Source organism: Bidens hawaiensis, unplaced genomic scaffold (genome assembly GCF_021521415.1).
Source record: "Bidens hawaiensis isolate Kalapana, Puna unplaced genomic scaffold, B.hawaiensis_p1.1 tig00003983_1, whole genome shotgun sequence".
Lineage (NCBI taxonomy): Eukaryota > Viridiplantae > Streptophyta > Magnoliopsida > Asterales > Asteraceae > Bidens > Bidens hawaiensis.
In genome coordinates, this window is record NW_027491231.1 from 289,076 (window position 1) to 304,273 (window position 15,198).

Here is a 15,198-nt window from a genome sequence, read left to right on the forward strand (position 1 = left end):
GAACATGGAGCAGATATTCCTTAAACGATTTATAACATCTCATTATATTATAAATTAATCCCAACAAATATTTGATATGAAAATCTTATAAATTAGGGATATACTAAAAATTAGTATTACGATTTAAAAAAAAAGATATTATTTATAGTTAAAAAACATTTTTATATTAAAAAAAATAAGCGAGTCATGAGTATTCTTATTGATTTTACATGGTAAGATTTTGATATTTATGTTTGTTTCTAAGGTTGTACGACAAGTATTCCATATATCGCATGAATGAATGGACTTTATTTGATGGTATATGCATTTGATTAGTTAAGATGGTATAAACATTGACTGATGACACCGGTTGAAGGATATACCCTACTTTGTTTCAGACTATATACAGCCTTACACATGGAATTACCATCAGGTTTAATTTTATAACAATATCGTGAATGTCATGACTAATTTTATGTTGCACACCACCCATTTGCAATATTGTTTCAATAAAATGATGTAGTGTGAGATGTTATCCTATATGGTCACATTAAGCATGGTGATTTAAAGAACCTTTTTTGTTATTGTAAACTTTATTTAAGCAAAAAAATGAAATTATATAAGGTAAAATCAAAGAAACCTACTGCATAATGATCCAATTGCAGCTGCCCAAATTGAGGATATTTTTTCTGCAATTCTACAATTATAAAATATGTGTCAGAGATAATTTATCTTTTCAGATTTTATTCGAGAAAAAAATGCATCAAAGCAAAATCATAGCCAACAGTTAAAAACTTATAGGCCAATACTTAGATGTTCATCAGCATAAGTATCTATAAGACTGTACCTCAAGAGAAAATATCTAAAGTAATTGCTTGATCTAGCAAAATCATAGTTAAACAACACCACATAACTAATAACAAACAATGAAACATAAGATTTTGACACCACCGAAAATAGCAGTTTGTGATTGAAGGCCAAAGTTGTCCGAAACCAAAATGTAGTGGCGTGCAAATTATCTTTTAGTAATTAGATAATTTATATTGCAAGTAATTATCACCTTTTACAAAACATTATAGCACAACCTGGGTGCTCTCTCATGTATTTTGTTGCATTGCAAAACATTAAGCTTTTTTAACATATATAACTTTTATTTTACTACATTAAATTATTTTAATCAAATGTGTACAGGTGTCTAATGGAAAATTGCTATTGCAGAAACTAATCTAAAAGAACTTTCAACAGGCAGTTCAGCTAAATTCAAGATTCACCTATGCTCAGCCCCTTTGTACGTGGTCACGAGTACGAAAGTCATCATAATTTGTTACGAATTAATATATAGGAGAGCATATTTTTTATAGGAGATGACGAGTTTCACACGTAGTTTTATGTTACATTATCAATAGTTAAAGCAGAGACCGAGTAAAACTAATTTTCGATATAATTGTTAAAGTTACTGATAATCATCAAACATTGTATGGAGCAACTTTCTTGTATCTCATTGTGTCATTTACTGAAAATCTTCAACTAGTTCTCATTCAGTAATTTTATGGTTAACACAATGATTACAAATAAAATAGGGGCATAGTGAAAACTAATTTTCAAGAGAGAGGGTAAACCAACAAATCAATATTTAGAGATTTATTTAACCTCCAACATGTAATTTTTGAACATATTTATTTTATTTAACGTTGTTTTGTTCAAGTAATAAATTTATTTGTTTAAAACCGTGTTGCACACAGGTACCTAACCTAGTATATAATATATATGTTGAAACCGGATATACTTCATAGCTTCGTACGAATCGTGATCAGCCAATATTATGAGTGATATGTCTCACCTAGTATTTCGTAATTTAATTTGAGTAATTTTTCTGTAGAGATTCAACGCTATCATATTTTTCCTTTCCACGTACGAATTTATTGGCCATCAGCATTACTTTTTAAATTTTATTTTACGAAAACGTTCTTTTTATCAAATAAATAATTTAATAACTAAATAAATAATCAAACAAAGATACAAATAAATAAATAAATAAACTTGTAGCACATTAAAAAGAAAATTACGAAAATAAAACTTAAATTAGAAAATAATATTAGAACAACAATACTACAGCAAATGGACCTAATTTGTTTTGAACTAAAGCCCTAATTCTTTAATAGGGATGGTAATGGGTCGGGTTTAATTCAGATTTAGGTATTCCCAAACTCATACCCGGCTATGAAAGTCTATCCCAAACCCGTCCCAAACCCGTCGGTTTTAATCGGGTAATTACCCATCGGGTTTCGGGTTTCTTATTGGGTTTTGATAAAATACCCGTCGGGTTTACACGGCTTAAAACACGCTAGGTTTCTACCGGGTTTTGGCAAAATATAACTAATTGATTACAAAGGTGGTTACCATAAAGATAAAATGTCACAAATAATTGACATAAACAAGTTTCGACAAATAACATATTTGGAATATAGTATATATATATATATATATATATATATATATATATATTAAATTTAATATATATAAGCTATATCGGGTACATCGGGTATATAATAAGGTAAATGGGTTTATGTTATCGGGTAATCGGGTCGGGTAATCGGGTATATAAGAAATCCCAAACCCGTCCCAAACCCGCGAAAAATTTCAAAACTAATCCCAAACCCGTCCCAAACCTAATGGGTCGGGATTACCCGTCCCATTTATGTCGAGTTCAGGTTTTCCCATCAGGATCGGGTTTTATTGTCATCCATATTCTTTAAATTAAATTTACTGGGCCGGCACTGTTTACAAGTTAATATTCTCACTTGACATTTCTAGACAATGACATATTGCTATTAGAAGACTCCCAACATGAATTGACCTAGACAAGATAGGAAGCATTTTATATTCCAGCAGATGCTCAGTTCACGACAGGGTTTGTTTGACGAGTGAGTCGAAACGAAGCAGCTTCAGTTTAGACTCGAACTTGAAGCTAGACAAGTGAGTATGGCTCAACTTGAAAACTAACAAGCTGGAATTTGAGCTTGAACTTGAAGCTAGACAAGTGAGTATGGCTCAACTTGAAAACTAACAAGCTGGAATTTGAGCTTGAACTCCGCTAAGATAAAAGCTCGAGCTAGCTCACATATATTACAACTTGTAATACTTTCATATTTCTAGCACCTCTGTAAAAATATAACAAAAAATAATACTACTTATAACCCGTATGAGACATAACAAAAACGGGTAAATATGTTTTTTTCGTCTATAAAAATTGGGCTTGTTAAATGCCTAATTAAATTGTGCGAGTTAAAGTACTCACATAGCATTGGCTCGGAAAAAGAAATTGTTAAATCCGATTTTGAGCAAATTTCGAGACACGAGCTACTTGACCAAGCTTATTTATTAACCTTGTCCCGTTTATTCACCAATTCGTATTGCAAAACCACATGTCTTAAAAGTTAAAATTGCACTTGGTAAATAATAGAATCCCGATTAGTTTAGAAGAGATACGTTTATCTTTTTATTTGAAAGGTTGATATTTATCACTAAAATATGGGATTCCTTGCTGTATATATTGTAATCTATTATTGTGAATGAAGTCAAGGAAAACGTTTACATCCGTCATGGTATCAATAGCCTAAGATCCTATCCCCTCTCCTAACCGTAGCCGATTCTTTTGCAATCGGCTTCTCCTTCTGTGTTATTCTCGTATCCCTTCAATCTCCCTTAATCCTTCGAACATGGAGGCTAAACTCCATCCAGCCATAACGGTGTCCAACATTAAACACTTTGTCCCCATTACCCTCAACAACGAAGATGCTCAATACAACACATGGTCCGAACTCTTCCGGATCCATTGCACGGCCTATCTTGTAGACAATCACCTTGCTCCACGTCCGGCCACGAAATCTTCTACTTCTACCGAAAAAGACAAGGCTGCTGAAGGTGCTGCCACAAATCAGGACAATGGAGGCGGATTGACGCGATTGTTTTACAATGGATTTACTGGACGATCTCACACGACCTAATCCAGACAATCATGATAAAGAACACAACGACACATGATGCATGGGTCACCCTCGAGAACCTGTTCCAAGATAACAAGAGCTCTCGTGCTCTTCATCTACAATCCAAACTTACTAATACACGTTTGGAATCGTTCAAGGATATGGCTTCTTATTGCCAAGAGATTAAAGTGCTCACCGACCGCCTCGCAAACGTTGACGTCCCGCTTTCTCACACTCAACTAGTACTAAAGCTGCTTGGGGGGCTAACGGAACAATACCACACCATCGCCGCCATTATTTGGAACACAGAGCCGCTCCCAGATTTCAATACCGTCTGTTCAAAGCTATGTTAAGAAGAGTCGGAAGAGGCCATGTCACTCCAGTCCGCAACACACGACGGTCAGGCCCTTGCGGCTTCCTCAAAACCGGATACATATCTCTCCGACTCCTCCTCTACCAGCCTCGCTGATGCAGCTAGTGATCGTGGAAGTGTTAGAACACGCGGACGTGGCCGCGGCCGCGGCAGAGGTTACACTGGCAGAGGCCGTGGACAACCAGGCCAGCAACAACTTGAATACTATGCTCCTTAGGCTCCCTTCTTGGGTCACTGGCCCAACACAACTCAAGCCCATACAAACTGGCAGGCCTGGGCCGCTTCACCCTCGTTCCATTATCCGACCTCAAACAAGCAGCCCCAACAGAACACGAGACAAGGCATTCTAGGCCCCAGGCCGACTCAAGCATACCCCATGGGGTACACACCTACAGATAGAGGTGCACAAAATACCCGTACCCGGAACCGGACCCGAAAAAAATACCCGGAACCGGTTTTTTATACCCGGGTATTCTATACCCGAAACCGGAACCGAACCTACCCGTAGGGTATGGATAGTGTATGCATTTTGAGGTCAATAACCGTACCCGAAACCGTACCCGATTTATACCCGTAAATACCCGAACCCGGTCATACCTTATACCCGATACCCAGTTACCCGATACCCGATACCAATGTTCTAATACCCGAAATAATACATGAGTTTTTATAGTATACTTTTATGTTTACTTCACAACTTCTATGTTTAAGTTTTTGTAAAATGCATATTACTAAGTAAATAATTTGTAATTAAATGGATTTATGGTTTTTATAATATAGTTTAATTCATTACAAAGCAAATTTAAATTTTAAACAAATTAAAAAATGTATAAAAAAATTACAAATTCAAAACCGGGTATTAATACCCGGTCGTACCCGGTTCCAATACCCGAACCCGATCATACCCTACCCGGGTACATAGGGTTGAGTTTTTCTCCTCAATACCCTACCCGATTTATCTCAATACCCGATTTTCCAATACCCGATCATACCCGAAACCGGTTCATACCCGAACCCAGGTATTAGAAAAACCCGATTTGTGCACGTCTACCTACAGATATTGACCATGCTATTTACACTATGTCACTCCACCCCCCGGAGCAGCCCTGGTTTTTGGACACCAACGCCTCAAACCATATGACAAATAACCCAAGTAATTTTTCGTCTTTTTCAAATATGGGTATCTCACGAAACATAATTGTAGGCGACGGTAATACCATACCGGACTGGACGGTAATACCACCCTTTCCGCCACTTAAACTTAATAACGTTCTGCTAGCCCCACACATAATTAAAAACTTATTGTCAGTTCGTCGCCTTACAACCGACAATCAAGTTTCAATTAAATTTGACCCTTATGGTTTTCTTGTGAAGGATCTCAAGACCAAGGCGCGTATCCTCCGCAGCAATAGCACTGGGGACCTCTATCCTCTGACGCCGTAGATACTATCCAAGATCCGCTCACCATCTTCGTTTGCTGCAATCTCGTAAGACGTGTGGCATCAACGTTTGGGTCATCCGGGTCCTGAGTCTTTACAGTCACTCAGAAATTCCAATTATATTTCTTGTAATAAGTCAAACGTTAAACTCTGTCAGTCATGTGTTTTTGGTAAAAGTATTAGACTTCCCTTTACTAATTCTACTACTAGTTTTATGCCTTTTGATTTATTACATAGTGACTTGTGGACATCCCCAATTATAAGTACCGGTGGACATCGTTATTACATAGTATTTATCAATGATTTCTTCATTTTTTATGGACTTTTCCACTTTCTCATAAATCAAACGTCCTTGATGATTTTAAACAACTCTACCAATTAATCCAAACCCAATTTTAACGATTAGTAAAACAAATACAATGCGATAACGGAAAGGAATACTCCAATAGTTCCTTTCAAGCATTCTGCCAAAAACACGGAATGCTCTTCCAATTTTCTTGCACCTACACATCCTCATAAAATGGGAAGGCTGAACGTAAAATTCGGTCTTTAAACAACATCATCCGCACCCTTCTAGCCCAAGCCAGTCTACCCAGCAACCTTTGGCATAACACGCTAGAGGCTGCAACATATTTAATGAATATCCTACCTTCCAAAACAATCAACAATCAAACCCCCACCCAACTTTTATATCACCGGGACATACGAACACCTTCGAGTGTTCGGATGTTTGTGTTATCCCTTACTTCCAAATACTACCATCCACAAACTACAACACCGATCCAAACCGTGTGTTTTTCTCAGGTACCCTACTCAACATCATGGGTACAAATGCCTAGATCTCTCTAATAATAAAATAATCATATGTCGTCATGTAAGATTTGACGAACACGTTTTCCCATTCCGCAACATTAACCAACCGAAACTACAAACTTATACTTTCCTTACCGATCCAATTCATATCTCTCATTGGCCCCATATTGAGCCAAACCGAAATTCCCATCCTACTCCTAACCAGCCCCCTACACCACCAACACCCGTCCCCGGTTCCCCTCCCAACACAACACACTAGCCCTCCACTATTACCTACTCGAGACGGCCCAAACCGCCTACAGCCCAATCTCAACAGCCTGCCCAAACCACTGTTCCGTCTCAAATCACCACCCCTCAGTCCGAACCCACTTCACAAATGCAAAACAAAACAGCCCCCACCCCCTCGGCACCACCCACCTCGAGAAGAACCATCAGAACACAGTCGATGGACGGAATATCCAAACCGAGGCAACCCTTTAATCTCAATACTATCTCACCCGTACCCATTCCCCATAATCCTACCGTTGCCTTGTCCATACCGGAATGGCACCATGCAATGACTATTAAATTTGATGCACTTATTAAGAATAAGACGTGGGAATTGGTTCCGCGTACACACGATATGAAAATAATACGGAGCATGTGGCTATTCCGTCACAAGTTTAAATCAGACGGTTCTCTAGAAAGGTATAAAGCGAGGCTCGTATGTGACGGAAATAACCAGCAAATGGGGGTAGACTGTGGTGAAACCTTCAGCCCGGTGGTTAAACCGGCAACCATACGCATCGTCTTATCACTAGCCTTGACCCAGTCATGGTCCACACACCAGCTCGATGTGACAAATGCGTTTTTACATGGCAATTTGAATGAAACAGTGTATATGTATCAGCCCATGGGTTTTTGTAACCCACAATATCCTGATCATGTCTACCGAGTAACGAAATCTTTATACGGGTTAAAACATGCATCGCGGGCATGGTACCAACGGTTCACAGATTTTGTAACCACCATGGGCTTTGTACAAAGTAAGTGTGATAACTCGCTTTTCGTATTTCATCGCGGGAGTGACACGGCATATCTCCTAATCTATGTCGACGACATATTCTTACCACGTCCTCTGATAATCTACGGGTCAGCCTTATCGCCACCTTAGCAGCGGAGTTTGCAATGAAAGACCTTGGGCCCCTTAGTTTCTTCTTGGGCTTCTCTATTAAATGAACCGACAATACTCTTTTTTTATCTCAACAAAATTATGTCAGTTATATTCTGGAACGCGCGGGAATGAGCACATGTAAATCCGTCCCGACTCCAGTCGTACAAAACCAAAACTCATAAACAATGGCGGTGAAGATTTTCTTGATCCAACCCTTTTCCGCAGCTTGCCCGGCGCCCTTCAATATCTTACGTTTACTTGGCCGGATATTTCGTACGCGGTACAACAATTATGCATTCACATGCATGCTCCTAAAATCTCTCATTGGAATGCTCTCCTTCGAGTTCTGCGGTATCTTAGAGGCACAACCAGCTATGGTCTCACGCTTTCATCGTCCAAGGAATTCATACTGAGGGCTTACACCGATGCCGATTGGGCTGGTTGCTCGGACACTCGTCGGTCCACCTCCGGTTATTGCATGTACTCTGGAGAAAATTTGCTGTCTTGGTCTTCAAAATGACAAACCACAGTTTCCAGGTTGAGTGTTGAAGCGGAATACAGGGGGGGGGGGGTTGCAAATGTGGTAGCCGAAATTTGTTGGCTACGTAATTTATTACTGGAGTTACATAGACCGCTTTCGAAGGCTACACTGGTTTACTGCGATAACATTAGTGCAATATACCTTTCAGGGAATCCGGTTCAACACCAACGCACCAAGCACATCGAACTCGACATTCATTTTGTTCTTGAACAAGTAAGAAAGGGTCACGCCCGGATTGTTCATGTCCCAGCTAGATTTCAGATAGCAGACCTCTTCACAAAGGGTGTACTAAAGTTATTATTCGACGACTTCAGGTCCAGTCTAAGCATTCGGCCTCCTCCCGCTTCGACTGCGGGGGTGTAATAGAATCCCGATTAGTTTAGAAGAGATATGTTTATCTTTGTATTTGAAAGGTTGATATATATCCCTAAAATATGGGATTCCTAGTTGTATATATTGTAATCTATTATTGTGAATGAAGTTAAGGAAAACATTTACATCTCAGTAAAAAATGTGTTCATGTCAGTGAATGGATACAATGAATTTTTTATGTACACACCTTGCATTAATTGAATAGGTTAGTTTTTTTTTTTTTTTTTTTTTTTGAATCTCAACTATCAATGACAAATAAATAACAAAAACATAAAATTAAAAAAATGCACCATCCCAAAGAAACTATGGAATAAACATTTTACAAAATTTGGAGGTGTTCTTGAAGCATTACTCATGATGGATGAAGGTTGGCTTTGAAGGAAAGTATCGGCTAACATCTTCCCAAGAGTTACCTGAGACGGTGTGGTCAAGTGCAACCCGTCTGGTTCAAGATTCAAACCCTTCGCATCAACCGTTCGCAAGTTCACAAGATCTATTCCCAGTTGGGCTTCTCTCACCGTCTCTACATATTGCCCTTCTCCAGAAGCTAGTGCTACCTGTAGCCCCATGCAAGTTTGTTTATCACCAATATAAAAGTATAGCTGCAAAGTAAATGGCCTAGGGTTTGCACAGTTAGGGGTCTGGTTTAATTTGAAACTACTATAACGAAATTGACAAACCATTCTAGTGCACATGGAATAATATATAAAGGCAAATACACTTCAAGTTTTTAGAACTTTTATGTACATGTGTTATTCTAATTTACATTAGTGGAATTTATCCAAGCGATGCGGTGGAAATTTTAGCTTCAGTCGGTATCGGTTTGATTAATTACGTTACTGATATAAACTGACACACAATATAGTAATGGAAAGAAATGAATCAAAGAAATATAGTTGTGATATGTTCAAAAGAAAGTCAACACATATTATACGTATCAATCAAAAACCTTAGAAACGGGAAATTGTGATATGCTCAAAATGATTCCGACACGTGTTTTATATTGATCGAAACCATAAATACAAATATTAATAATGATATCCGTATCGCTTACATTCGTCATAAATTTTATACTAGAACATCGAGTTAAAAAACATACAAACATTGAAAAACAAGAAACAGACCTTTGTATTTAGTATTATCAAATATCAAAATTAAAAATAAAAATTTTGTGGCTAAACTTTAAAGTGCAAAATTTCATGGTCAATTTATAAACTATAAAACTAAACTAATTCAAATAAAAATTAATTAACCCTAAAAGCCAAACTTTAAAACACACAACTTTTATTTATAATTTCAGCAAAAGAAAACTTAATTTACTATTTATATAGAAATTTCTACAAACCAATATTAATGGATAGTAATAAGAAAACAATTTGATTTTTATCGAAAGAAAAAAGCATTTTCTTTAAATTGTAAACTAAACAAGAATTTTTTACCAGTTGGGTGTAAATACAAAACATATTTACCATATTAGTGTACTTTTAAAAATATTTACTAATATGGGTAGTTTTTATTAATTTCATTATTAAAAAAAAAACAATAGACGCTTCACACATTCCCTCAACCGTATCTCCGACGTCCTCGGGCGTTTGCTCTCCCATAATCAAACACAAGTACGCAACATGCAACAGATCTCTCCACGATTTTGATTCGAGTTTTGGTTCGAATCGCACTATCAGATCCGTTCAGACCTCGGTTTCGGTGTAGACGGCGTTCGGTTCACTCGAGGGTTACTTCGATTATATTCAGGTTCGTTTATACTAGTTTTTTTTTTATTTTGATTACATGTTTCTACTGTTACTTTTTGATTTTAGTTGTGTTGTTGGGACTCCGATTTCGTAAAAAAAAACGATTTTTGAAGTTTGCTGTTGATTTACATGTTGATATTACCCATATATGCTTATAAAAATATATGTTTCAGATTTTGTAGTTTGCAGTTTGTTTATAAAACATAGAAAATATTGATCCTTTTATATATAACACAAACGAACTACATCTGGATAATGGGTAAGCGAGCAACAAGCTCCGCCGCTATCCCCTTTTGAATCGCAAAGCCTATTCTACTAAATATAAATCCTTGGTTCCTCGGGCTCTACGAGTCACTGTGGACCACCTTTTGCACCCGCTCCAAGAAGCGAACCGCCTCGGGAGCTAAGGATCCAAAAGTGTTGAAGAAAAATGGAATGAACACGTGCTGATTCTCCAAATACAATGTCTCATGCTTAGCAACCTTCCTAGACTCCGCTCTCAAAACCGCATGTCCCGGTACGAAGCCACTGTCTCTCAGCCCCACCAACGGGGACACCCCAGTGAGGTCAACACACGCATGCTTACCCCCTGCCCAGCCAAACACAAGAACATCCGCAGGACGCAGGGTAGATCTTCTCTCACACGGATCAGTCAAAAAGTTAACAGGTGCCTCTTTCTTGGCTGTGATCCCGGCACGTCTAACACATCCCATAACACATCTCTAACCTAGTCATGACGATACTTGAATCCCGGAAATTCCTTACAGTGGAGGGCATGCTCACCTAATCTATCCAAACAAGCTTTTTTACAAATGGGGCATAATTCATCTGGAGGGAAAAAGGGAATCATAAGCCAGTATTTAAGGATGGATCTGTATTCAACTGCCGACATCCGTTGCCCAAGACCTTCAATGGGCACAACAGTCAAAAAATCCTAGGCATGAGCCCCCTTGAGACAAGCTAAAACTGCCTTTTGTCTCGGGGTCATATCGAATCGCTCCTCCAAATCATGTACGTGTTTACCATAAAGAGAACTCGCCAAGGTTTGTTGAGGTTTCTTGGGGGCGGTATCCTTATCAGTAAAACCGTCTATATCAAGGTTCAGGAGAGTTGTTCAAATATTACCAAGTGTAAAAGAGTAGTCAGGATCTACCCCCGTAACACCAGCGTTTCGCAGGACGTGGTCTTGCAATTTCCACGACTGAGACCTGGAAGCCACAAATGCATATGCGGAGACATCCTCAGCCGAGAAAATTCCTAAGCCTCCGCAACGCATAGGGAAGGAAGCCAACCTCCACTGGAGGTCCCCAAAATGCGGTCCTCCACACACAACAATATCTTCAATTGCCCTCCGCAGACCCGCATCAAAGATGGACACAACCTCTTTGACAAGTTCAGGTTGACAGGTCCGGAGCCCAAACACTAACTTAGCAACCCCCATGCACGAGCGTAACAAAAGGAGCTAACTTTGGGGGTCCCTCAGGTCCGTCAGGCGTTTCATAAGTTCAACCGCCCTCAAAGCTCTTTTAGTTGCCAAAGACCGAATAAACCCTGCATCCCGACTAACAGTTCCCCCCAAGAGTTTAACTCCCATCGCAGGCCTGCTAATCTCTCCAGGGAATAAACCCGACACTTTCTTCGAATCATCACATGACGGCTAAAAAACCTCTGTTTTTCAAATATTAAGCCTAAGCCCTAGAGACGCCCCCTCTGAGCGAATAATGCCCAACGCTCTAGCGACCTCCTCAGCCTTACCAATATTAGTGCCATCGTCTAAATACCAAGCATGGAAGGGCAAGGGACAGGTCCCCTGCACCCTAAGGATGAGCGGATGAAGGACCAACGCAAAAAGAAGAGGGCCAAGGGGGTCCCCTTGCTGCACCCCAGTAAAAACCCCGATATGAGTATCCCCACATATAAACGGGCAGGGCGGGCATATAAAAATTGGACCCATGGGAAGATGGATGGACATATGCAGCTAACTTCCCTGAGAAGGGTCGTCCGATCCACCTCGTTGAAGGCGTTAGAAAAATCAATAGTGAGCATAGCCAGGGACCTGTCAGAATGAAACGCGCTCAAAAATCTGTTAGCACTATGCAATACCGCTTCTGCCCCATTAGGGATCCCAACCCCGAATTGGAAATCCCCTAGATAAGCAGCAAACTTTTTCCCTATTTTACTCATAGCGACTTTCGACACAAATATTCTCCAAATGGCCCCCACTGCGATGGGTCTAATTCCATTGTTAGGCTTCAACAGGGGATCAATGGTGCCGAAGCAATGAACTCCGCTAGAACTTTTGGACAAAGCCCCCCCAAGCCACAAGTTGACAACATCAGTGATGGCCTTTAAGAGGCCGGAGGCGGTCGGAGACCCCTGGCCACAGAAAGCGTCTAAAATATGTTGGGCCCGCAAACCATCCCTCCCACAAGATGTAACTTTCGGGAAGGTTTTATTACATTCCAACACACAATCACCGTCCACCTGCAAGGCTGGTTCCGATGGCACGACAGAGGGCATGGTCGGGGGGTCCACCACAGGATATTTATCAATCAATGCTCTCAAAGTATCCCCCCGACAGACGCGAACCCGAATGAACACAGGACTTTGATCATCGCTGTGTAATGGCCGTCCGCTACCTTCCGGAGGCACTGCTTGATATTGCCCCCTCCCTCTTCTTTATGTTGACAATCCCACATCATTGGAAGAATATGATTAATGTAGTATGCAATATGTTTATAATAATATATAATTTTACTAACATAAGCATGATATAATAATTCAGATTGTGTGCCATATATTCAAAATTGCATGTCAGATTCTTCAATATAATTAATTTATCTATCATATTTATCGTGTTGTTTATTTTATCTCAGGTTGTTGCATTATCATTCAGGATGAATAGGATTAATGCAATATCAAACATGATTTAAATTGAGGATTTTAATGCAATGTCTCAAATTGCTATTGTAAATAATGATGATGTGGAAGATGTGGTAGATGGTGAAATTGGAGATGAGATTGATAGTAATACGGATGATGAGTTTAAAGAAGATGGAACTGGAGAAGAAACTCAGGTAGATGGAGATGGAACATCAAACAATAATGTTTAAGTGCCAGTGACATATACCACTTTGGAGGAAACTAATTTGACAGTTGATGACAATTGGATGGTATTAACATTGTTCATGAATTATTGTAGAATTTTTCTTATTTTTGCAGATTTTTTTTAAATTTATGCAGCTTTTTGAATTTTTTTATAATTCTTATGAAATTTTCTTAAAATTTTGATACAGTAAACAACCAAATATGTTAAATCTTATTTTTGCTGAATATTTTACTTTTTAATTTTATTATATATCGAAAGAAGTAAAAGATATATGTTGATAAGTTAAAAACAAAAAGGATTTTAAAAAAGTACCCAATTTGATAAATATTTTTAAAAGTACATCAAAACAGTAAATATTTTTTGTAACTATACCAAGCTAGTAAAAAACTCAACTAAACAAAAAGGTTTTTATTTCATCTAAATTAACCAATTAAGCCTATTATTTACCTCACCTGAATTATGGGAAGCACCGGCAAAAGAAGATCAGCCCGCACATGAAGTAAAAACGTTTGCAACCGAGTCTTATACAACTCAGCATCTTCTCGGCTCACCGTATCACTCTCCCCTTGATACCACACCAACCCACGGATGGTGCCGCCACCCGTCAAAGCCGCCTGAGCCCGCCGTATGAGCCCCTTGTAAAGCTCGCCACCGCGAGCCCACTCACTAACGTTAGTCCCTCCAACCGCACATGGCACCAAACCCACCACCCCAATGCTCGAATCCTTTCGCAGCAACCAACTCGCAAATGCCATACCGGGGCCGATACCACACGCTTTTGTGGTGTCGATGTCTCGGTGCAAAGGCTCGGTGGCTAGTTGCCAGTTGAGGTCCGCACTGAGGCGGAGGATGGCGAGGTTGGGGAAGGATTCGGGTGGGATGTAATTGTCCCATGTCCCGTTAACAATGCCGCCTCGGCCAGACATGTTGCTCTGGCCTGCCAGTAGAAAAATGCTTCGGCTGGTGGCGGCATTGGCCACGTGGACGATGGTTGAGATTAGTAGAAAGAGCTGGAGCATGTCTTTGTTGGTTGTAGGTGTGCCATTCTAAAGCTATAGAATATTAGAAGACGAAAAAAAAGAGAGGAATTTAATAAACCCTACTTTAAAGCAAAGTTTATTATTCTGTTTTTAAATTGTGGGAAAACTTCATATTCAATTTAGTGATTGCTTCTTGTGTTACACAAGGCATTTTTTTATAAAAACAGATGGGCCGGGTCTTGTTTGGTTGGACCGGTCAAGCCGACCCAGAGATAACTAGATAAGCTACAAAGGCAGAGAAAAATCGTTCGATGGTAAAGTCCGCATTCTCCATTACACACGTATTTTTTTTTAATATTAACTAGTTTTGTAAACATGCCTTCAGTTTCTATGGATAAAGTTCGCTAGAAAAATAACTTGTCAACGCAAAAAATAGAGACGACACTCAGTGGCGGATCTAGAAAATTTAGTCAGTGGGTGCAAAAAAAGTTAATCATAGAACTCGTCAATTCAAACTAAAACAAGTCAAACCAAAATAGGTCGGGTCAAACTGAGTGTGAAACCACCATCACCCTAATCTATTCGTCTCCCACTAATTCAAAATTTTCATTTAACTAAGATGGGCCTAATTGTTATTGTTCTTAACAAAATTAAATTTAGATTTAAAAATTTTGGCTTAAAATTTAAAAAGTTAAGTTTGGA

The 15,198-nt window shown here is 39.1% G+C and overlaps 1 protein-coding gene and 1 pseudogene across 2 annotated transcripts; one reads left to right on the forward strand and one right to left on the reverse strand.

Annotated features, from left to right (window-relative positions):
* Positions 1 to 3,997: 3,997 nt before the first annotated feature.
* On the forward strand, positions 3,998 to 4,318 carry LOC143624835 (uncharacterized). The gene has a single exon (XM_077095341.1). The coding sequence runs from the start codon at positions 3,998 to 4,000 to the stop codon at positions 4,316 to 4,318; it is 321 nt and encodes a 106-aa protein (XP_076951456.1).
* Positions 4,319 to 8,901: 4,583 nt separating this feature from the next.
* On the reverse strand, positions 8,902 to 14,714 carry LOC143624836 (putative carbohydrate esterase At4g34215 pseudogene; annotated as a pseudogene). The gene is made up of 2 exons (XR_013152182.1): positions 13,969 to 14,714; positions 8,902 to 9,213 (listed from the first exon to the last, which is right to left on the reverse strand). The product of XR_013152182.1 is annotated as a putative carbohydrate esterase At4g34215 pseudogene (transcript).
* Between the last annotated feature and the right edge of the window lie 484 nt (positions 14,715 to 15,198).